Below are 25,661 nucleotides of genomic sequence, written 5' to 3'. Positions count from 1 at the left end.
TGAGTGTGTGGTCAGTGTATAATAGAGCATCCTGGGCAAAGTGAAATAACTGTGTATATTTCCAAGGAAATAATCTTGGTTTAATTTTTGCACTTGAGGCCAGTATTTTTCCTCTTCCCTGCAATCAATAGATGGCACCCATTCCAATACTGCCTGCTTTAAAAAATGAGTGATATTATACTTATTATATTATTATATTATTAAATGTAATCACATGATATTTGTGGGTCTCCTTGTGCTTGCCAATTACCTCATAGTGGAATTTGGATGGTGAGGAATAATTTCAAAGTTTTATTCTACAACTTTATGGAGACCTGCGACAGATCTGTGACTATGCATGAAGGGTATTGAGGAATTTCTTAAACTATATTGTACATTTTTTTTCTTTTTTACTTTCATGCTTGTATGTGAAACAGGAACTACAGGAAGCAGTAACTGACAATTCAAAGTACCATGTTGGATGGGATTTGTGTACCATTCCTTTGATGTTCCCCAACTGTATTTTCAGATACCAAGGCAACAAATCCATTCATCAGATTCCTGTAAGAGAAAAAAAGTGTACATATGTGTTTAGGTCTCATACCTTGTTTTTTTCATGACTTATCTAGATGTACACTAGTCAATCAAGTGCTATAATCTCTCATTCAGATTTCTGTAATGCGCTCTACATGGGGCTACCTCTGTACCAAGTTCCGAAGCTTCAATTGGTTCAAAATGCGGCAGCCAGATTGGTCACCGAAACACCTAGGTCTGACCATATAACACCAGTACTAAAATCTCTTCATTGGCTGCCAATTACCTTCTGGGAGCAGTACAAAGTGTTGGTCATTACCTTTAAAGCCCTACATGGCTTGGGCCCGAGTTACTTGAAGACGCCTCTCCCTACACAATCTGCCCAGCACTGTCAGAACATCCGGAAAGCAACTATTGGAATATGGTAAGACCAGATTAATAACAACTTCTCACAGAGTGTTTACTGCTGTAGCCCCCAGCAACAAGTAGCCAGAAGAGATCCATCTGATTACCACCTTAGATGCCTTTAAGAAGGCATTTAAGACAGATCTCTTCCAGCAGGCCTATCCACTCAATCTGTTATAAGAGAGTTAGAAATACTCCACCTCTGTTTGTAATGATATGTATTTTAAATGACGATTTAGTCAATACATTGTATTGGTAATGGTTATATTGTTTTATTGAGTGTATTTTATATGACATTGTAGTTTTAACCTTGTAATTGTTGTTTTGTTGTAATCCCACCTCAATCTGCAGGGAGAGGTGGTATCTATTTTTTTCACTTCTTCATAACAACCCAGTGAGGTAGGTTAGCCCAAAAGGGTGTGAATCTAGCACTCTGCATGAATTGTGGTTTGGCAGATTTGGGTTGGTGGATTTGGATGAGCAGTTTCTATGGAATGAAAAATATGGTCATAAAGGGACAGCTTTACGCTGCCCCTTTGAGCACTGGATTGGGGCTGCAGCAACCACCCGCCATGGTCCTGATCCAGTGTTTTTCTGGCCCAAAAAGAAGCAGCAAAATGCCACTCCTTTTGGGGGTGGAAAAAAGGTGCCCTTTCTGAAGTGGTAGTGGTGGCAGCTGCTTTTTGGCATTTTTTCGGTGTGGCACATGTAAATGTCGTGATGCTGCCCACTGCATGATGCCAACTTGGGGGCAGCATGGGGGCATGCACCATGCATATGCCATGTCCTCACACACCCCTGAAGCTGACATTTTTTGCTTGTCTGTTTTGTCCCTATGGTAGGTGGTATTTATGTATCTGGGAATTTGGTTGAGAGTAAGCTATGGAGAGAGGATGTTAACACTATTCCAGTGTCCTTATTTGAATTGCACAATTCAAGAGTTATTATTTGTCATAGAAAAGTGTAATTTGAGCCCAGAACAGACGAGCCAAATGTGCCATGCTGGCGCCGATTTTAGGGTTAGGAACAGTGCGCCAACCACACGGTCCCTAATCCTAGCACAGACTGGCAGCATAGTAATGGCAGTGTCCTGTGTACACGGGCACCACCATTGCGATGTAAGTGCCATGCAGCATCCTCATGGTGCCTCGCGACATCACTCTGGCACCATAAAAAGAACACGGGAATACCGTGTTCTTTTTACACCGGAGGGAAGCCGTGCAGTCTGTACCGTGCCATAGTTTTCCCCCTTGTTTTCTGTAGAAGCTCTTTTAGAGTTGGGTAGCTATCTCTGATAGCCAGCATTGTGTAGTGGTTTGAGCATTAGTTTACAACTCTAGAGATTAGGGCTTGATTCTCTGCTTCACAATGGAAATCCACTGGGTGTCCTTTGGAGAATTACACCCTCTCAGTCCTGAATAATCCAGTGATAGGTTGCTATAAGTCAGAAATAACTTGAAGGAACAACAACACCTATCTCTCCCTATTTTATTCTGACCACTTCTCCCACAAACTACATCACACACAAGTGATTTAAAATGTCTCAGTGGAGCTGCCCCAGAAAAGTTACACAGCTGGATGTAAGAAACTCAGTGCTAGACAAAGGTATTGAAGAAGTACTGTGGATTCCTATCTGTGCAGTTTTTCAAGAAAAAGCTGAGTACAAACTGTCAGAGATGCTTTAGATGAACATTATTTTATTTCAAGGCAAGCAATTGAATTAGATTTCCAATATAGTCCCTTTCCAGTTCCAATAAAACATATTTAAAATGGCAGGTAAAATGTTTTTTTGGAGCCTTTTCATTTACCCCCCCCACACACACACACACTTTTTTCTTCTTCTTCTAACAAGCAATAGTACAGACTCTGATACCTGCAATTTTGCTTTTCCTTTGTCTTCTCACTACTCTTGTGATTTCTCAACTCTTTTATTTTAAAGTAATTAACTGGCTGGTTTTCCCTATCACAATGGCAATTTTTAGTGCTGTTGAAATGTTTTAGTTGATTACATGATGCTGAGGCTACAAAATAAACACCTAATAGAAACAGGGTAAATAAATAAGAAGTGCTCTCTGTTCAGCAAATGCCACAGGGATGAATTTGACAGCTTTTAGATCCCAATATTTTGTGCTGATCAACCATAGAGATAAAGTGACAAAGAATTATATTTCAGAGTCAACTTTGCACCGATTGTAGATTGTACAAACAACAATAATAATCCAGTAAAGGAATTTCATTTAGAAGCTGGGTTTGATTCCTGGGAGATGAAATGAAATAGGATCATTTTCTGAGAGCTGGATTAATATTAAAGTGTTTTACTATCATATTATCTAATGTTATACATAAAGTTTTATGTCCACCATCTTAGCATTTTAAAGATCTCTAATACTGTGACAATAAAATTGAGTGCTGCACCTAATTTTATATTCCATAATAAAAAAAAAATCTGTGCTGGGAAATCAGTCATATTTTAAGCTCTTAATAAAAGGTGGAAATGCCCAAAACTGAATGGTATTTGGTTTTATGGAACATGCTTGATTATCATATTTAAGCTGAATATTGATTCACACTTTAACCTGTTCTATTTTTCACTCTCTTTCAGATTCAGCTAGTGAGGAAACTAATTAGGAGTTTAAAGTTTCTAAATAGTTTAATAAAAAGTCACACTTAATTATACATAACTCCTAACTATTTCAGAACTTCATGTTTGAATACTGACAAATTATGTTGGCCAGGATTCAGAGGTATCAGCAGAACCAAGAGGGAACTGAACTTCATCACCTTCCACATGTAGGTCTCCTCCTTCAAATCTGTTCTGAAGAGCTGGGAAAGCTTATAGAAAATGATTCAATATGGTGAGGGATAGAGAACAAATGCAGGGGGAGAAACTCCCTTTGTGTCAGCAGAAATATGGTAGTTTAAACCTTGCTACTGGATGATAATTACAATTTTATTTTTGAAGATAAATTCACTTGTTTCAGTTCTAGCATATATTTAGACTCCCAAATGGTCAAATCTCAAATGATTAGCATATCTGAACTTGACCAAATTCAGATGAAAAAAAATCTGAATAACTGTGTGTGAGAGAAAAATTGTTATACTTGAGCTCGGGATTTGTCTGAAAGTATCTACAATTTTCTGGTCAAAAACAGTATTTTTTTCTCTCTCTCCATGTTTCCATCCAGATTTTTTTCAGCTTTCTAGCCTCAACCATAAAATACACTGAATGCCATATTTATGGTACAAAATATAATACAAACAATTTAGTTTACAGTTTTGAATATTACAGATATTTAAATATTTGCAAAGCTTAATCTGTGGAGAATATTTACACACAGTTTTGGTTTTCTGTGGTTGTATTATACATTATCTTTTTTTCATCAATAATCTATTGGTACCAACAATCTAGTTCCAGTAATCAGAAAGAAAAGCATCTTAGTAGGGACATGTTTTTACAACAGAAAGTATCCTCGTACGTGATAAGGCAAAGAAGATGCTACATTGAATACAATTGCACAGACTCGCTGCTTCTTCATCACCATACCTTCTCTTCTTATGGATGTACATAAACTTTTATTCCAGCATGATATGCATAAGTTATACAAATAACCATTATATTTCTGGCAAATGAAGGCCATTGATTTCATTTAAATATTAAGATTTGATATGATTTGCACTTTAATTTAAAAATGTATTGACTTCATTGTGTTCAGCTTTTCCACTTTCATATAACACTCTGTTGTAATAGTTACCCCAGCAACAAGTCTTATACCTTTTCTATTTTGTGACCATTATTAGATCCTAAAACCTCACTTTTTTTGCAGAACCATGAATACTTCCTACTCCCTGGAATTGGGTATCCAATTCAAATAGGTAGCCCTCATTTTCAACTGAATCAGGTGAACTTGATCCTAGTGTACTCAGAGAACCAGCTACTGATCCAGTTCCTTCAAAAGCATAAGTCTGAAGGGAATCATAAGGGGGAACATCAGGATCAGAGTTGGCTTCTTCTAGCTTCTGAGCAATGAATTCCCGAAATACAGCACTTTCAGGGCCGACCTGTAGAGACTGCCTGTAAAGGCTCTGGATCTGTGTTGTGATATTTCTTCGAGGCTTGTGTTCTCTCAAGATAGGCTGGGTCCTCAGTGCTGAAATATTATAAGCCTCAGTGTCCTGCTCTCCACCCCCTTCATCATCATACTTAACAATGTTCTCTCTGAATGGTTCTCCTTTCTCAGGAAACAGAGATGGCTTTGTCTGCTGTCTCAAGGCCACGATCGCCAGAACAAAGACTGGTGAAGAAAGAAATGGGGGGGGGGAGGGGCTGAAATAAGTATTACAGAACTCCACAAAAAGTAGTTCCTGTAACTGATGCATTACAAACTGAGTCTCACAAATTGTATAGATTATTTATGTATTGCTCAAATGGAAAGACACATTGAAGTATTTACCTATTTACAAGTGTGCTGTGTGAACAGATTTCTCTGGGTGAGTGGGATTATTCATACTATACAATTATATAAGTTTGATATGATTGATTCTATTAACTGTTGTAACATTAGCTTACAGAATCCTAGGATCTGACATTTGGTGAGGTATTTAGTATTTTCTGTTAGAGACTTCTATCCCTTAACTTAAACACTAGAGACCTTTGGCAAAGAATTGACAGTACTGTGCCAAGGCACAGTTCCCAGGATCCTACGGTATGGATCCATGGTGTTTATCAAAATGTGTACTGAGTTAAAGGCAGCTAAAGGGGTATTAAATAGTATCAAACTGTATAATATGCCATTTCAATAAACCAGTTCCTTCTAAAGCAGTAGTAAGTGAATGAGGCATGTGAACAGGGCATTGTGTTTGGAAAAAAATTAATGAAATATACACACTGACGTTTTTGTTAAACATCTCAATTTAAGGCTTCCGTATCCTCTGTATATACCCTCTGGGGTTTGCTTCCAGGACCCTCCATGGATAATAAAATCTGTGGATGCTCTAGTCCCATTCAATACAATGGCATAGTAAACTGGTGTTCTTTGTATAAAAAAATGGAAAATCAAGGTTTGCTTTTTGAAATGTATACTTTTGGGGAATATTTTCAAGCTGTGGATGCTTGAATATGGAGATAAAAAATCCATGGATAAGGAGGGCTGACTGTAAAATGGGTTGGATCTAAATATCCACAGTGAAAGTAGGCTGATGGAAGCTGACTTCTTCTGTCCATCTTCTGACAGAGATATCTAGATCCAGTCCATTTTGTTGCAGTCAATCTATCCACAAAAGCTTTTCCAAACAACAAAATGATAGTGCTATATATTTTCATAAAAGGAAAAAGACACAAATTGCTTACCTAATATTATCAGTATGCAAGCCACAACAGCAACTAAAGCTTGTACACTGATACCCATTGAAAAGAGAATAGCTCCATATCTGCATGACTGGAAATTAACTTCTTCATCACAGTCACACACAGTAACTGTTAGAGTGTTGGTGCTGGTAAGGGATGGGGTACCATTGTCAGCAACTAGAACTGACAAGGGGAAAAGAAGCTGATCTCGATGATGGAACCCATTTCTAGTGGTAACAATTCTGGCTGTGTTATCTAAAAACAAAAAAAAATATATGTGCATCACTAATACGTCACCTCAATTATAATAAAATAATCAGACAATTCATACTAATTGGGGACATATCTTATTAATAATGAGAAATATTATATTAAAATATATTCAAATAAAAGGCATATGAAGAGAAAAATTAATTTAAAATTTTTATACAACATTTATCATGGTGTATAAGAGCGATCATGTTATACAACAACTATCATGCTATATATATCACCATGGTGGTCAGAGGAGGTCAAAATTCACTCTGGGTAGCATACAGTTTTGTCACATTGTTTTTGTTACTCTCAGAAAAAAAGAAGTAATTTTACTTTCTTGTAAGCCCGCAGAAGAGCATGGGAATATGGCAGTTCTGAGAAGTGGATTCCTCTGAGCAGTGTAATATAAAACCAAAATACCATTTCTTTTTTAAACCCAGAATTGGGACCTGTGTTCATTTCCACTCTCTCTACCTTTTAAAACATTTTTGGAAGTCTGTGCACTGCCCAGATATCTCTCCATATTTAAAAAGTATAGGTCTGAGGTTAGGATGAGAGATTTCCGCATTCATGTGTTATGGGACGAGGCTATCTAAATTGGAATGAAGTAACACCTTATGCAGAATACAGTCAACTTTCCAAAAGTTACTGTATTGATTTATGCACCTAGCCAGAACATTCATATAATTAGCAAAATCAATATGAGCAATGTATACTTTAGCTGAATTTGAAATATCTCTTCTTCTGGGTCTCAGAAGGCTGATTTTAAGTGGTCTTCTTTCCTGCAATTTCATCAGCTCTTGAACTTAGGTTTTCCCCTCAGATTACTTTCGATTGGTGTCCCCCTATACGATTCTTTCTCAGCCTTTGAGATCAATACAAATGCTGCATAATACTGCAGCAGCACTGGAAAGTCATTCTTATGATGTCATCAGTATATTGATGGAAACAATGCAATGGAGAACAAGAAACAAGGTTAAATGTGAACTATTCCTTTGTCGTTACCTTGTTTTACTGGAATTAACTAAAAATAAAAATAGTGCAAACTTTTATAAGATTAAAAGATTTTATGAGATTATAAACTTTTTCCTTTCCTCTTCTAGTAACACCCACTTGGCAGTTTAACAGACTACTACGTGACATATTTAGAAAGCAGTTATTAAGAGATAAAATGAGTTTTTAAAATTTTGCTCTAAGTATTTTTATTAACAGTTTCAGAGTGCCATCATAGCAGATCTCAATAACAAATACTGAAATGTCAGTGATGGTTTAAAAGTATAAGAACTTACACCCTGCTATAATTTCTGTCAAGTCCAGATTCATGTTTTCAGCAGCAGCCACCATGTGAGTCTCAGTGACAACAAACACACATGACTTCAAGAGGCAATCACTGTTTTGTGGTCTTCAACACTGAGCATTCTATTCAGTTGTTTATTGCTTCTAAAGTCTGAGGTTCGATTTAGCTTGCATAGCTAATATTCTCAGCAATAAAGAGTATCTTACTCTTCCCTTACCAAAAAGAGCTGCATATCAGAAATGGAGCCCAAGTTAGCAGTGGGTGGAGCCAACACACCTGGCAATTACACAAGAACACACTGATGAAACACAGACTAGATTTCCTTGATCCTTGGTGTTCACCAAATTATTGATCCTACATGTGAGAATGTGAGCTGAACCCCTGAAGCAGACCTTATTGAATGGATACGTCAATTTGTTAGACTACAGATTCCAGGCTGTTAAGGTAGGGGTGGGCAACTGTAGCCCCCCAGATGATTTTGGACTCAACTCTCATCTATGCTAACTATCACTTAGAGGAATTGTAGGCCATGCCAAAACCATCTGGAAGGTCATAGTTGGGCACCCCTACCTGAGGGCTTTAAAAGTCAGCATTAAAAGTTTTCATTGTGTCTTCTGGGAACTTTTTACACTATACAATAAATGCCTCTGGAATCCTGGGATATGTATTTAGGGAAAGTTTAGAATTCAGGCAAAAAGTTGCAATGTTTCAGAAAATGCCAAAATGTTACCAAGGCAGCAAAAGCAGTGTTACAGAGCAGTAACTGTGTGGTGTAAAAGGGTCATGGACACATCCATGGAAATACAGTATAAAGAAAATTTGAGGGTGCTTTTTCAACCCAGTTGAAATTTGAAATATTCTAAATCCAGAAGTTTTCCTGCCTATTAAGCCACATTGGCTATTGTATGTACAGTTTAATTTGTATTTTCACAAATACAGCTAGTGGGACTCTACCAATTAAAGAGACAAAGTGGGTACTTATCCTTGAAATAATATTTCAGAAGCTATGCATATGACACCTACTTTGATTATCCTTGACTGCAAAACCAGAGATGTTCGTAGCCTCCTCAGTCAGATAGAAGAAAAAATGATGGCCTTCCATGGGATCATCTTTATCTACTGCACTGATGGTTTGAATAAGCTAGGAGTAAACAGTCAAAAATAGCATCAAATGCTATTGGTTCCTTTGTAACACAATGCACAGCAATTGCATGAATGGCATTCTATTCAATTAACAAAGTTACAATTTTCCTCTGGGTTTTTGAAGGGCAGGAAATGTATCAGCTGCAGCTACAAACACACATCACTTAACACATTCCTGTTGGGTTTGTTGATTTTCTAATGTCCTACAATTATGCCACTTGATTTTGTATTGATTGGAAGAAGATGAGCACTAAAGTCTTAGGCTAATGCAAATGGCTTCTAAAATTGAAATACAGAGGTTAAATAAAGTTTCCATAAGCCCCCTCCACACAAAAAAGTAGAAAGTATTCTGCCCTTCCTTTGTTTTCCAAGGTGAAAAGTATATCATTCTATATTTGAACACATCCTTCAATACAAAAACCTATTTCCTTCCAGCCCACAAACATCATAGGCATCACTCAAGTGATGTATTATAGTTGCCGTGACCGCAAGATTGTGACAAGTTCATGTGCTGAATTGTTGATTCTTTGAGATTGTAACAGATTGATTATGGGAACACTTGCTTTTGTTTTCAAAGAAAGAAAATAGCCCTCATTTCCAAACATACCGAATCAGATTGCCATTTATAAGACAGGGAAGTCCAAATTAGCATCTTTTGTATTCAAAAACCATAGATCCCATCATCTCGAATGAATAAGCCATGTTGCTAGTTTTATGATGAGCAGTTGTTCTGCTCACAAGGAGTAAATATTTGTTACCATTATCAGTTGGTGCTATTCAGCAAATCATACGTTATCAGTGACAACATTCTTTATCTTGCTATTTCAGTTCAACATTATCTTGCCATTTCAATGCAACATCAATTCATTTCTTTCATTAGAAGGTTAAGCCTTATAAAAATACACTTAATGGCTAATTATCTGGAGTTTAAACAGCCATTCTTGGCAAGTATAGGGTCAAAGGACCCTACAGATGGTCACAGAAATGACTTGGTGATTGTGGTATTACAGCAGTTCAGTTTGGTGATGCTGTAGGCTAATGGGGCTTATTAAGTGATGCTCTTTAAAAAAAATCAGTTCTGATGGTCTTATTCTATCTTCTGCTGCTTTGGATTTGAGGATGAGCTTCCACATTTTGCTTCTACCTTACATAAATAACTGTGGTGACTATTAGGCCTATGACACCACTGAGTTATGGAACTAGTCTAATAGGATTGCAGCAGCTGTCCTTCTAACTCAAGTTTTCTATTGCACATTGTCAGATTCCTTTTTAAAGGGTAGCTGCAGACACCAGCTTAATGCCACATCAGATACAACTCCAAGCTGTCAAAATACAGTCACTGAAAGGTTAAGTAGACCAGCATCAATACAATCTCACACGGTTACCTTCCTCCATCACAAATAATAGTATATTGCTGTGGTGGTATATTTATCCTTATTCTAAGTCTGGGAGGAAACAGAGGGGGAAAGCCAGCTTACCCCCAGGGTTTCCGGATTTGTAGGGTGACCCTGTTGACTACATTGCCAGCTCCCACAATGGCCAGACAAGTGACATGCAATCCACGTTGCTCCCTTGCCACTGCAATGTAGAACCTGTCAAAACAGAGCATTTGCAGCTACCGGTCCCAAGGAGAGAGACCAAGATAGTAAAAGGTCTTTTAAAAAAAAGCCCTATGAGAAACGTGTTAGGGAGCTCAATATTACAATTGAAAAAGAGAATGTCAAAAGGTGATAGCCAAATTTAATTACTTGAAAGGTGTCAAGTGAAAGATGGAACAAACTTGTTTGCTGTGGAAGGGAGGAGGGAGGTGGAAAAACACCATAAATACCCAATTGGCAGAAAAAGGGCACAACTTTATTGGCTACGAGTAAGCATAGAGGGTTGGGACGAAAAGCATAAGGTCTGGATATACCATCCACAAATCCATATTGGTTGATGAACCAAATTGCCTGGTCATGGCCAAGGTTCAGAATGACAGAGGGGAACCAGCTTAAAGTGCACCATCCAAGTTGGGAGACAGTTATGCACATATGCACATCTTTGCCCCTTGTCACTGGGTAACACTGAATTGATGCCACCCCACAATGGTGACATTGCTAGACCCTTAGCACCCCCAATACAGTGCTCTGCAGCACAGGAAACCAAGCCCATCAGATCCAAGACCTATGCTGGCGCCCTTGGAAAGTTGTGATAGCACAACACCAACCCTGAATGAGGGAGGGAGGGAACAGACAAGAAAAATGGCACCGAGTGCCAGCTGGCACAGATCTGAATAGTCCGGCCAGCCAATCAGTGGGACCACCCACCCTGGCCAATCCTGGGGCTACTGACCCTACAGCCACCTATCTCGGGCCACTTCTGCTCCCAGGGCACCTGGGAGTTGTGGTCCCTGTGGGACCAGAAGCACCATCGGCCAGCTGGCACCATCATGTGGATGGTGGAGGCCCGAGCCATCACATGAGGGGCCTGCCATCATGGTGGCACCAAAAAATTGTGCCCGGCCCCCCTCCACAGCAACCGGACTGGCCTGGTATGTTGGGTGGTCCCATTTTCTGCTGCTTGAGTGATCAGAACAAGAACCAATGGATTCAAATTATGAGAAAAGAAATTCCACCTAAATATGAGGAATAATTTCTTGATTGTTAGAGCTGTTTAACAGTGGAATGGACTGCCTCTGAAAGTGGTGGATTCTCCTTTATTTGAGGTATTTAAAAAGAAGATGTGTGGTCTTCTTTTCAAGAGCACTTTAATTGTGTATGCCTGCAGATTAGGGGTTGGACTAGATGGGTCTTCCAATTCCTTGATTTTGGACATTTTCACATGAGGAAAATTGAAAGATTAAACTGGTCACAATGCAGGGTCATCCAGGGCATTAGGGACAATTTTCCAATTGCTTTTCAGATGACGCTGTGCACAAAGCCGTTAGAAACCAAACAGAAAGTGAGGTGAATAAGGGAATAAGCATTTTCTCAAAAATACCATGTTTTCATTTCCAGTTCATTCATACACTTTCTTCACATAATTGCAGCAGTCTGAAAACCATGTGTCGAATCCTCCTTGTTCCCAGATTTCCCATGGTTCCTTTGCTGTACCGAGGAGAGGGAGGCAGCCTTGTTCTTAAAGGGATACACACACAGCACATGCACTTTTCCCTCGTACGTCTGGTTTCCTCCTACTGCGGCCTCTAATTAAGGGAACAGCTGGTGGGAGAAGGCAGAGAGAGGACGTTTTGGAATTCCTCCTGTACAGGAGGGAGACATGGAGGATATGTCCTGGAAAAGGAGGGCATCTGGGAAATTCAATCCTTGCTGAAATCAGGCAGGTTTATGGATCAGCCATGTCCTCTTTCTCTCTGGTGTTTGTGTTTGTGTGTGGTTTTATGGAAGTTTGAAAAGGGAAACCTCAGCCTCTCAGCCGTCTTTCCTTTGAAGCAGCTTCTGGGGCAAAGGATTTTCCTCCCTGCTTTCCCTTCCCTCTCTGAAGCATGTGTGTGTATGCACTTGTGGAAATGACAGTTTGGCACATGCACAAAAAAGTTATTTCCAAGCTATCAACGGGATTTGTCCTTATCTATTTGAAACCCAAATATGCTTTCTACCCACTTTCTTACCTAAGTAATGTGCTTTTAACTCATTGCTGTACTCTGTGTGTGATAAGCATTAATGAATGTGCTTGCTTTTCAGGGATGCCAACACTTTAACCATTTTTGAGATAGAAGCACATAGGTCTCTGTGTAAAAACATCCTGTGTGATTCTATAAAGAGAGATTTGGAATCCCAAATCTTTCAGTTTCTCTTTGACCCAAATTTGGCAACACACTCATTCTAGTGTGTGTGTGTGTGTGTGTGTGTGTTCAACTGATGTTGTTTTACACTAGTGTATGGAAGATAGAGACATGGTAATCTATTCAGAGCAAATTGCAGAAGGTATCCATGTATTTATTTAAAAACACAAATTTTAATCGATGTAATATTAGTTAATTTCCCAGCCTTTTCAAATCATTCTGCTTTCTGTCCTTCAGGTTCTGTTCTGGGGCTCTGGGATATGTGGAACAAGAATCAGAATTCTGGACGAATTTTGGATCTGTTCAAATGAGTTGTACAGCTTTTCCCCCCTCCATCCTTCCAAATCACCAATTCCTCCCTATCCCTCATCCTTTCCCAGCCCATTATCATCCTTTCTTACATTTTCTACTCATTATCTGAGGGAATGTGTGGGTTTGTGTCAGTACTAATTAGTCATTTTATTAGACAGAGACACTTTTCTTATCCCTTGATCTTTTTTCCACTCCCTGCAAATTTTTGCACTTGCTTTTTAAAGGTTGGTTTGATTATGACCCCTCCCCCCCCAATCTTATTGCAGTACCACAGATACTACCATGGTGCAAAAAAGTATCACAGCTTTGAGGAAACATTTAAACATCAGGCCAAATTTTATAGCATTGCTATCATCAAAACCCTTTAATATCCACACTGAAAATGCTAACCGATATCTAAATTTCACATACTTATGGGAAAGAACAAAAATGCTACAGCCACTTTAAGGCTAACTTTGAAGTCAGACCAGGGATTCATATGACAAGCTTTTCCTATCTCTTTCAAATGAACATAGACATGACATCAACAAATGTTAACACATTTGAAGGAATCATAACAAAAATTGTGATAAACCTCAGCCATCAATGCTCTCTAAGGTCTGGAACAGACGAGCCAAATGTGCTGTGCTGGTGCCAATTTTAGGGTTTGGGACTGCACACCAACCACACAATCCCTAATCCTAGTATGGTGTGGCGGTATAGTATAGTAATGGTGGCGTCCCGTCCATATGAGTGCCACTATTTTGACGTAAGAGACGCGTAGCATCCACGCATCACTGCACGTCGCTTACGTATCATTATGTCCACCCGGCTTTCTGGGTTCTTTTTATGCCGGAGGGACGCCAAGTGGTCTGGTGGATGCAGCATCCCTCCGGAGGGAAAAAGGCCGCCAGCAGGAGCTCCAAAATGGAGCTCGTTCCAGGCTTGTGTCGCTGGCGCAGCCTTTACACGGCTGCGCCAGTGACACACATGAGTGGCCCCTTTCTCTTTGTCCCCACCACTGTTGGGTCTCATTGGGACATGAAGCCCCAAGGACATCCCTTTCCAGGCCGCGGGGAAGTGGCCTTTTGCCGCTTCCCTGCAGCCTTTTGCCGCTTCCCCGCAGCATGGAAAGTGGTGGATCGGGGCCTCAAAGGCTGCCGCTGTGGCAGCTGAGGCCCCGATCCAGTGGGAAAAGGGGCAGGAACAGGCTGCCCAAAAAGGGAGGTCTGTAGACCACCTTGGTCATGCATCCTGGTTTCTTGAGAAACCTCCCATTTTTCTTCCTCATTGGAACTATTTGAAATCGTGCTTTCAGTTTCTCCCTTTTGAGAAACTCCCATCCATCTTTAACTCTCTTTTACTATTCCTCGCCATGGGATTACTCCCAGTATTTTCCTGAGTTTATTGAAATCAGCTTTCCTAAAGTCTAAAATGTGTGTCTGACTATGTCTGGCTTCTCTTTTGCACTGTATAACAAACTCCAGAGAACATGGTCACTCCCACCTAAGGATCTAAGCACTTGCACCCCATTAATCAGGTAATCCCTGTTGGTTAGGATCAGATCTAAAATGGCTGATCCCCTTGTTGCCTCTTCCACCTTTTGGACAATGAAATTGTCTTCCAGGCAAGTGAGGAATTTGCTGGACCTATTTTGGTTGAGTTTGACTTCCAATAAATATCAAGATAGTTGAAATCTCCCATCACTACTAATCTCTCCTCTCTGAGAGAGTGGTCATCTGTTTTAGAAAGTGACTGAGAGCTCATTGATGGCAGCAGCAGGACTGACACAATATCATATGACAAGTACTGGTCAAAGATGCTTTAAAAATTCTGCTTTTTGACCTTTGTGTTTTAAAGTCCTTGGCTTAGTAATTTTTTGACATTTCTTTTTTTCCCCTGAATGTGTAATAAGAAAAATATTCCCATAAGTATGTATACATATATGTATGTCTTCTATTCTATTTTTAGTCCACCCCTCCAAGAAATCCCAATTCAAATAGCCACTCTGTTAACATACTCATAGAAATCTAGATATAAACACAGAATAAAAATTGATATTAAGGTATTTTTTTTTACACCAATGAGTAATCATGAAAAAAATTGGAGCTGCTTTTTACTGTTAGCTCATATTCTTGGCTTTCTCTGTTATTTTTTATGTGTCTGAGCCAGCAACACTTTCTGCCAATCAAGCTGAGAAATACAGATCCAGCTTTCTTGAATCAAACCATCATGATGGAGAAGTTATTTTACTCTTTATTGTGTTATCTCTCCTTCACAATATTATACAGATGAAAAAGCAATAACATAGATAGCATTAAATATAACTGTCTATTTAACAGGGTACTAACACAGCTGTTTTGTGATTCTCTCCTTTTTGCAAATAGTCCTGCAAGACTTCTGTAACTTCTGTAACTGTAACTTCTAGTGTTCCATCCAGAAAAAAAAAGTGTATGGAATATTTATACAGATCAATTACCTCACCTTTTAAAATGTAATACTGGATCATTTCTGGCAAAACTCAATAAAAACCTTAAAGATGAAATAATATTCAGAGAATAATAATTATCCAGCACACACACACACACACACACACACACACACACACACACACACGTTCTAGGCTAGTTAGTATCTAAGAGCCAAATATAAAGAGAAAACTGTTGATCACATTTCCTGATATCTCCGCCTCTCTGTATTTTGGTGAAAAGCAATGGTCAGGAGGCTGGTTTGGCTTTCCTCCACTATTTCCTTGACTTAAATCACCTTTCTCAAAGTTCTGTTTAACCAGGAAGAGAAAGGAGACAACTAATGTATTATACCTGTATCTGCCCTTTTCATGGCTAATAGCAGCTACATGCATCCCAATACACAAAAAGTCAATAATGGTAATGAATATGGAGCAAGAGTTATGCACCACGCTCCCAGAGTGATAGCCAAGACCTATGTTGCTCTCTCTGTCATGGATTCCCCATTACATCTAGTTTGCACCTACATTAATTGTTTGAGAGAAAAAAATGATAGACAATGCATGTGTGCAGGGGCTAGCTACAAGGATTAAGGAGCATTGACACCAATGGCTATAGAAAATAAACTAAACTTTTACTGTAGGAATTCCATTATAGAAAAGCTTTCTTGGTGTGTCTACACTGGCTGCTTAATCTGGGCCCAGTCTGGAGCATTATTCCCTGAACTGGCTGCAGACTGACCTTGATGACAACCACACACATCAGGCCAAATTCAGTGTGACACCATGTCATTGTGAATACAGCCAACTGGGCCAACATCACATCAGCTCCATTGGCCAAATCCCACTTGGTGCTGCTGGCAATGCTCCTTTGCAAGCAGGAGTTCTCTGTGATGGCTTGCCTCATGCACTATTGCTTCTGCTGAGATCAGAGCAGTGCACCCCCATATGTTCAACAAGGAGGGGGTTTGCATAGAGTGGTGGTGTCCTGTTTTTAGAGTTGCCACTGCTTCCTCATGGGCAAGAGCTCAGTGTAAAACCTGTCTGGCATGCCACCACTTCTGCTGAGGTCAGAAAAGGGCACCTCTGTAATCAATGAGGAGGGGGTAGAGTTTTACATTTGGAGCAGAGAAAGAACAAAAAGAAGGCAGAGAGAACAGCTGGAATGATCGTAAGAATATGTCTGAGAGGTTAGGTTTGGCAGATAAGACATGATGAGATTTTAGGTACTTAAAACACTCATTAATGCTACCATTGCTGCTCTCTAAGGCCCGATCTGCATGGGCGTAAAGTACGTCCTGGGGACGTAATAGGGTTAGGAAAGGGTGTGCTTTACACACGCCCCTAACCCTAGTACGTCCTGGAGACGTACAAAATGGTGGTGCCCGTTCTACACGGGTGCCGCCATCTTGATGTAGCGGATGCTTAGCGTCTGCACATCGTGTGGCACTAATGATGCAGCGAGTGAGCCATTGGCGCCTTGCAGTGTCATTAGCATGCCGCAACAAGAAGCGCCATTTTGGAGTTTCTTTTTTGTGGTGCCAAGGAGCCTCGCGGTTTGGCCACTGGGGCTCCTTGGTATTGCTAATGGCAGCGCCGGCAGACCTCCGCTTTCAGGTGGTCTGTAACGTGCCTAAGACACATTCAACTCTTTAAATGCTGAATCTTGTTGCAGTTTGACACCACTTTAACTGACAAGGCTCCATCCTACAGAATCCTGGGAATTATAGTTTTGTGAAACACCAGGACTCTTTGGAACAGAAGGCTAAAGATCTTGTAAAAGTACAAATCCCAGGGTTCCCTAGGGTGGAGCTCCAGCAATTAAAGTGATGTTAAACTGCATTATTTCTACAGTGTAGATGCACCCTATGAGAAGCTTAAATTGAACTAGACCATCGACTCATTTAGCCTAGTACTGGTACGGTACAGACCACCCCATCATGCTGGATTGGGGCCTGGGCAATCTCACCGGCAGCCCTGTGGCCCCAATTTGCTGTTTTTCCAGGCCAAAGAGAAGTGGCAAAATGCTGCTTCTCTTTGGCTTGGAAAAGGGGTGTCCTTGGGCCTTAGGTGCCAATGTCACCCAAGCACTAAAGAGAAGAAATGGTGGTCGCTGCGGCCTGTTTCTCCTCTGCATCACTGGCATGGCCGTTTGGTTGCTCCTTTCCATGCCTCTGCCAGGCCACCGTAAGTGGCTTGGGGTGGCGCGGAGACATCACGTGCATGCTGTGCTATTTGGACATGGTATGTGCATGACATCATCATTACGCACGCCATGTGGATGGCACTGCGTAATGATGATGCTCCCCACATGTACTAGGGTTAGGGACTGTGCGATTGGTGTGCGGTCCCTAACCCTTGTATCCCCACTGTCACACCGTATTTGGGCCGTCTGTTTCAGCCCACTATCATATATGATGGCAAGGGCCAAGCTTCTGATTTCTAAAACTGGCTGAAGTGGTTTACAAGACCCAGGCTGCATCCAGGGTGGACCCTGCCTGCAATTTGGTGGCAATTTCTGTATGATAGCACCTGTCTGCCTCCTGAATTAGCACTGAATTCAGGAAAAGTAAGCTGTGGTTTTAACTCTATGCAGTAAGGTCCCTTGTTAGAATATCCCTGACTTCTCTGGTAGGTTCTTATCCTGAAACTAAGGAGGCCCAGCCTTGCTTTAAATCATATGGAATCAGATGCGTTCTGGATGGTACAGTGGTATAGTGGTATATTCCACATTTCCTTTTCACTGGTAGTTTTCTGCAGCACTTTTTTCTAGCTGGGGGCAGAGAGGGAGGCACAAGGACTAATATAGAAAATAATATGCAAAATAATTATGCAGTTTGTACACATGTTTTCAGGAGGCGAATACCCGTTCCCTATTCAACCCATCATGCAAGCTGCTCCAATCATTTCTTTCCCTTTCCCTTTCCCTTTCCCTTCAACACACAGCTGCTCTGGTAAATTCAGGTCTTTCCTCTCCCTCTCTCACCTTCACTTTTCTCAGTACTAAAGAAAACAGAAAAACAGTATTTGCCATAAGAAACAAGTTCCAAACTGGGGAAAGCAGCTCTGCACTATGGCAACAGAAATTCATTCTCTTTCTCCTTCTGTCTCTCCTAGGGTCAGTTCTGACAATTTGTCAGTTATTGACTTTCACGAAAACAGCAACAACAAATCCTGCTCTTATGAGTTGTCTTCTTGCTGAGGATAGAAAAAAATCTGCCTGGTTTGCTTTCTGTGATTCACATTTCTTAAAGCAAAAGTTTGTTCCATATCAGCTCTGCAACATGGAAGATGGAGAGTGTTCTTGTTTTCTTAACCCTTCAGGGCAAAAAAAAGTCACATGCATTTTCATGTTCATAAAAATTCATATGCATTTGTACAAAAAATGTGCATGGAAAATATGTGCAAATTTCCATCCATCCAGAAAGAAAAAGTCTCCAAACTTGAATTGAAGAAAGTATGGGATGGAAATGCAGGCAGAATGCACAGCAACACAATTGGCTTTCTCCCTAATGCTGAATATGTGGCCACAGGGAATTTTTGTACACAGTTTTCCTTAATGCAAATAGTTTTGCAAGCATACTTCCCTAGTATTTTTTGTTTATTTGTTTCCCTGAATACAATTTGTGCTAATGCACACAATTTTGTATGCATTTTATGTTCAGAGAAGTACCACATGAAATACAACTGTAACAACTTAAAATTAACCGCATTCTAATCCACTCGTTGGTTCTATTAGTGTGAACTGGATCTCTTCCTATACAATTGAACCAATTAAATATTGTCATATCCCACATCTTATCAGTATTACATAAACATATATAATTGTCATTTTCATGGCTCCTATTCAGTATTTATCACAGAGACACTAATTGTCATTATATTATAGGAACCAATTCTCTCACGTTGCTATATGATACTACTATACAATGGTAAATGCCTCCTCAATCTACCTTAACAGCCTGCAGTGCATTAAGCAAATGAAGTCTGTTCAGCTACTGGTCAGGTTCCATGCAAGGGAGGCTGCAACAATCACAATTTCACTTTCTGGCAAGGTTTTTTTTTCTCCTTGGGTCTGAACTGGCAATTGAACAGACCTCTTTTACTTAGTATGGCTGTTGATTGTTAGGGTGAGTTTGAGAGTTTGACCCAGGAGACGTTACTCAGTTATGCATTCATACATATGTATGTGTTGCAGAAATGCAAGAGGGTTTCAGAGCAAAGCAGAAATATCAAATCTAAGTTTTTGCTTACCAATGTATGTATGCAATATCCTTTTCTCCTTAGAATTGTAGAGCATGGGGGAAAATAATGTCGAATGTTGGAAGGACTTTGCCTCCAGACACATTCCTCTTCACACATTCATTGAATGCAGAAGGGCTTCATTTGAACCCCCTTATCATACTTTTTAACATTGCTTAATAACAGCTTGATGTCTTCTCATAAAACCTCTGTATTAAATCAACAGTTTCTTTTATGGACCAACCATGAAATAATGAAAGGAGACACAGAGAATTAGGTTGAAACAGACAATTGTATTTAACCTAGGGTTTCAACCTATTTAACCTATTTAAACTAAGTTTAATCTGAAAAGGAGCAAGAGGGTGAAGCAACTCAACACACAATCAGTTGAGGCCAGACATCACTCCATGAATTCTTTCTCAGCCTTGCCCTAGGTGAAATACCTGAGCCCCAAGATCCACCTAACTGGGGCACTCCTTGGCCTGACATCTACTGGAAGGCAGACCCCAAATTTTCCCCAATTGCAGGACTCAAGGGAGGGCAACGCTCCCAAGCCAGACGCAAGGATAGTCTCCTTCCCCGCACCCTTGGGTCACAGGACCCTTGGGTCACAGGAGCCCTTCACCAAAAGGGTGCCAAGGTGTTCACTATATGACTCTTATTTCTCCCACTTACACTACCTGTCAAGTGTCCATCTATTTAAAGACACCACCTGAAGCCAGTTTTCCCAGTCCCTGACATATGGGGAAAGCAAAAAGAAAAAAAATCCAGGGGAAAAAGGCAACAATTCCTACCAGCAAACTTCATGCAGTACTGGAGGCAGAAAGGGTGAATGACACGTTGTCCAAAAGAGGAAGCAACAGGGGCAGATGGACCTTTAAAATACTCTAGCTTCACACCTAGTCACTTGATATTATGGCACATCATAAATAGTGGTCTCTTCTCCTTTGGAGGTCACCGTAGCACTGCACAGGTTCCTATTCAAATTAATAGTTTCCCCTACTACTATCAGAGATTAGAGCTAAAAACATGAATTTAAACTTTGAATGCCCTGGTGAAGAGAGAGAGAGAGAGAGTCAAAATTCAGATAAATCAAAGTTGCTATCATCAGTCACTTCACATAAAAACAATCAGCCCTATTTGATATTTTCTAAGCTCTTTTCACCTATTAATATGTATGTTTCCTTGTTTGTTTTCATGATTCACCACACACAGATTATAAACATTATTTTAATTTATCAAGAATAGTATTTTTTCTTTCCTTTTTCTTAAAAAACAAAAACAAAATAAATCCCATGTGGCTTGAATTATGTTTATGCTGCTAATCTTGAAGGCACTTCACGCAACTCTTTCATAGGAAGCGAATATCAAGCCTTCTTGTTTACTGTAATTACTGGCTATTTTATTTTTATGCTAGGTGCCTGGTAAACAAGTGTTGCATGCTATCTCTGACTCAAAGTGCAATCTACACATTCATCCACTTTATGACCTAATAAGTAAATGGTCAAGTAAATTGCCACATCAAAGATAATTCATGAATGATGCTCAAATTACAGGTATTTGTGCTGGAATATCTATGCATGAGAAAGGGTAGAATTATTTCTGACAGATACAAGTAAATTCAATAACATGTCTTCAGTTAAAATTTGATACTTGTGCTATGTAAACTAAGAGTAAATGCAACAATATGCTGTGTTGAGGCAGTGCCCTCCAAGTCTTTTTCACCTTAAAAGCAGTGATTAGGGGAAACAACTTTCAATTGTTTACATCTCCCTCCACAATAACGTAGTCATAAAGTCCACAACCACCACTTTGCAATCATTTTGATGCCCACCATGCTTGTTTTATGTGAATGCAACTAATCAAATCCAATCAAGATCATATAGTGAAGATGTCTTAGATGTGTCAGTGTCATAATATTATGTAAACAAGCAAATTTGATTATTTGGTTACAGGGCTAAATGAAGCACATTTTGCATTAGTAATGATTCCTATTTGTATTGCATGTTCAATCCTAAACAAACAGGGATCACAAACAATCAAGGACAAAAACTAAAAATGAAAACTTTCTGTTTGTTCTCCAAAATTTAAATAGAAGTATGGCACCCTCTCCTAACCTGACATCCTCCAAGGGACTGTAGTTGCAATTCACATAGCCTCCACCCATTCTATGCTGGCTGGAGATTATGGGATTTGTAGGCATCAGGTTAGAGGAGGAGAAATATGATGTCTTCTAATTCCAATAAAGATTTCTATTTTGTGCAGTGTGCCTCTACTTCATCTTACATATAATAAACAGCAAAAAAAAATGTTTTGGAAATTTAACGCCAAAACCCTTCAACCTCGTTCATGGCAGCACAAGGTTGTCATAATTCTGACTATGTCAAATCCATTCATTTCCAGTAGCTAAGATAAATTTGCTCCCTTTTTATAATGTCAGATGTCCTGCTGGTGTTCTGGTATGCTTCTTAGGAAGTAAGCTCCACTGAAAACAATGAGATTTATTCACAAATACACGTCTCTCTTTCTGTTTTGGCCATCTGTTTGCCTTAGAACTATTTCAGGTGTGACATTAAGCAAGGGAACAGTTAGGGGGTGATTCACTTCTCATTATTGTTCACCATGCTATTCATTTCACAATTTCCTGCAGGAAAACACATGATAGCTGCCCTGGATACCAACACAAGCATGAGAAAAAAGAAATGTAAAGCAATGCCTGCTAGCTGAATAAATCCGAACTGAGTCTGATGAAATACCACACTTTGAATAAATTAACTTGGCATAGCTGCTATTTTGCCTTATACTGAACCTTTATGGTCTGTTGCAGCCAGGCTGCTGACCGGTTATTTGTTCTTCTTGTTGCTGCTGCTCTTGTTGTTGTGTGCCTCCAATTCATTTCAGACTCATGGTGACACTAGGTTATGGTTCGTTTCTTCGGAAAGAGTTTGACATTGTCATCATCTGAGGCTAAGAGAGTGTGACTTGCCCAAGAGCATCCAATGGATTTTTAGGCTTGATCAGAATTTGAACCTGGGTCTCCAACAGTCAAATCACTACACCACATTGCCCCCTGACTGATTATAGGGTGCACAAAAATCCCTTAGTGAAATAGGTTTATTGTCTATGGGACTATCTTCAAGATCTTTAGGAGAGGCCCTTCTCTCAGCCCCATCACCAACACATGTATGATTGGTGGGAAAACAGAGACAGGGCCTTCTCAGTGATTGCCCCAAGTGCTGGAATTCCTTTTCAAGGGAAGATAGAATGGCCCCTTCCTGATGTTTCTCCTTCAGCAGACAAAAAACTTTTTTTATTGTAGAAGGCTTTTAAAATATAATTTTTTAAAAGAAATAAAGAGTTAATTATTTTAAATTATTTTTATCTTTTAATGTTATTTTAAGTGTAGTTTTCAATTACTTTAATATTATTAATAATTTTATTCCATTTAACTGTTCACTTTTTTAATCTTCTTAACTTTTTTTTTAGATTTTAAGCTGCCTTGAGGCCAATTTTGGGAGAAAGGTGGTATGATACTATTACTACTACTACTACTACTACTTATAAGATGATGATGATGATGACGATGATGACGATGATAAAACCTTAGTCCAGGCTTGTAAAAGCAGCAATTCATATCTAAAAATCTGAGCCTATTCTATGTCTTTCAAGATTATTGATGATTTTTCTCATCCTTTAAAAACCTTTCATAAAATATAACAGTAAATTATCATGATATTTTTCATCATTATGTGAAAGTGAAAAGAAAGAATTTTTTTCATGCAAAATCAACCATACAGTTTTTAAACAAATCAGATCCAGTGCGCCCACACTATATGCAGGCTAACCATATGTGAACTCAAGGTCACACAGATGGCAAGCCCTGGCACTTTAATGATGCATACACCTGCGGCATGCATGCAGCACAATGCATAGGAGCAAACCACCATAGAAAACAACGGGACTTGAGGTCCCATGTTTTTACATTACGTGAGGGGGGGGGGTCCAGTATGGATACCCTGCAAATATGAAGGGAGCACTGACACTGTATTTATTTTCTTCTCAAGTGCCTGAGCCTCCTCGCAAAAAAAGGACAAAATGAATTATCCTATACCGCAGCGATCCTTAAATAAATTAGATTGCAAAAATAATGAATTTTTCAATTTCAGCACATTTTTACTTAAAAATGGACTTTACTCTCCATTTCTTTGACATATCATCCACCTAATTATGGGAGTGGAAGACAAAAGATGTGAATTCATGAAAATGTGGCATTTTATTGATGCAGCCAAGTCAACTGCCTCTCCTGATTTCTATATTTTTAAAAAGTTGATGCAGCTGCTTTTCTGTTTGGAAACAAATGTCGACTTCATCCTGTTTCCTCAAAATGTGTCTAGGAGCCTTGTAGATCCCAAGAGTGTGAAGAAGGTTAATGTATGTAGGTGATGGGCTCTGGTCTGGGGTCCCATCTGCTAACCCATATTCAAATTCCTTGGGTAATTTTTATTTTGCATTAACATTTTCTAGTTTGTTTTCTGACTTATTGCTTATCCTGGGCAGTTATGTTGTGAACAGACAACCATCCCTATGGCAGCCATTTTGTGATTATGCTTATGATATCTTCTCACAGTTCCAAACTGGTCCAACATTGGTTATCCCCACACTCATCTAAACACTATTAGTACACTGAACTTGGTTTATGTAAGAGGAAGTTACTTTGTTGCTGTTGTACGGGTTGGTAAAATTTGGAGTGTGATATCTTAAGAATGATATTTGAAAATCTATTAGTGTCCAGTAAACACGATGGATGGATTTAGAGGGAAAAATCAATTTCCTTTTGCATTTAGTTTTCATGACCAGCCTATATGATAATCCTTGCATTGTAGTCCCAAATCTCTCTATATAACAGAAAAATATATTTCCAAAGGAGGGGGAGGGGGATATTTTTGGCAGATGTAGCTATGGCATATTTCACATGTTCGTCTGATAAAACAATGATGATGAAAACAGTTTTCCTACCAATTATATGTCTTCCGTTTTGTTTTTTTCTGCAAAGCTCTAAATATATCTGTTTATTTTTACCATTAATGTAACTACACAGAGAGGTATATGGAATCTCAGCCCTGGTTTAAAATTTTCCAATGAATTTATACAATGGAATGAATATGCATTGTTAGCCAAGCCCTATGTGTAAGTACACAACAATATAAAAAAATTTCCATATCATTTCTTGCCTTCATAAATTAAGCAGGAGGAGGACATATGCAATGGATCTTAGTTGTTAACAAGAGCCATTACCATATTTTTTTAGTCAGTAATAAATAAAGGAGAGGCTAATTACCATAAAGGCATTAGACCCCCATCTAATCTTGGAAGGTAATCAGGGTCAGCCCTACTTAATACTTAGATGGGAGACCACCAACACACATTAGATGCTATAGGCTATATTTCAGATTTAGAAACTGACAAAACTATCTCTGAGTATTCTTCCATAAGCTGACAGAGGGCTGAAATAGACAGCCCAATAAAGTTGCCTTCCAGGTGGCTTGGGAGAATGGTGTTCACACACCACATGCCCCCAAGACGTGCAAAGGCCCTGGGCGATTACACAGGGGCATGTTCAAGATGCTCTGTGGGCATGGTGTTTTCACAACACACATCACTGGGGCTGGGGCGGATCTATTCTGCTCCTATTTGGGCCAGCATCAGGGCGGATTTGGGGCCACAGCATGTGGTTTCTGTGGTCCCGGGATGACCAGCTCTGGGGCAGCCCCAATTCGTCCTTTTCAGACCATCTGCTTTGGGCCAGAAACTAGAAGACATGCACACACACAATCAATCGCTAAAGGAAAGTCAGGTTGACTCCATCCCTTTAACATTTATAGCAAACAGCCGACTATTGCTTCATAATGACTTTAAAATC

At 39.6% G+C, this 25,661-nt stretch overlaps 1 protein-coding gene across 1 annotated transcript in view; it reads right to left on the bottom strand.

The window, feature by feature from the left end:
* Window positions 1-2,633: 2,633 nt before the first annotated feature.
* The window catches only part of CDH19 (cadherin 19), a 69,919-nt gene continuing 46,891 nt past the window's right edge, over window positions 2,634-25,661 (bottom strand). The window contains 3 exon segments of the mRNA XM_042463801.1: window positions 2,634-5,210; window positions 6,266-6,517; window positions 8,838-8,955. Of these exon segments, the coding sequence (XP_042319735.1) occupies window positions 4,720-5,210; window positions 6,266-6,517; window positions 8,838-8,955 (861 nt within the window). The 3' untranslated portion in view covers window positions 2,634-4,719.

Source organism: Sceloporus undulatus, chromosome 4 (genome assembly GCF_019175285.1).
Source record: "Sceloporus undulatus isolate JIND9_A2432 ecotype Alabama chromosome 4, SceUnd_v1.1, whole genome shotgun sequence".
Taxonomy (NCBI): Eukaryota; Metazoa; Chordata; class Lepidosauria; order Squamata; family Phrynosomatidae; genus Sceloporus; species Sceloporus undulatus.
The sequence above is the reverse complement of the archived record's forward strand: the minus strand, read 5'-3'. Positions and strand labels throughout refer to the sequence as shown.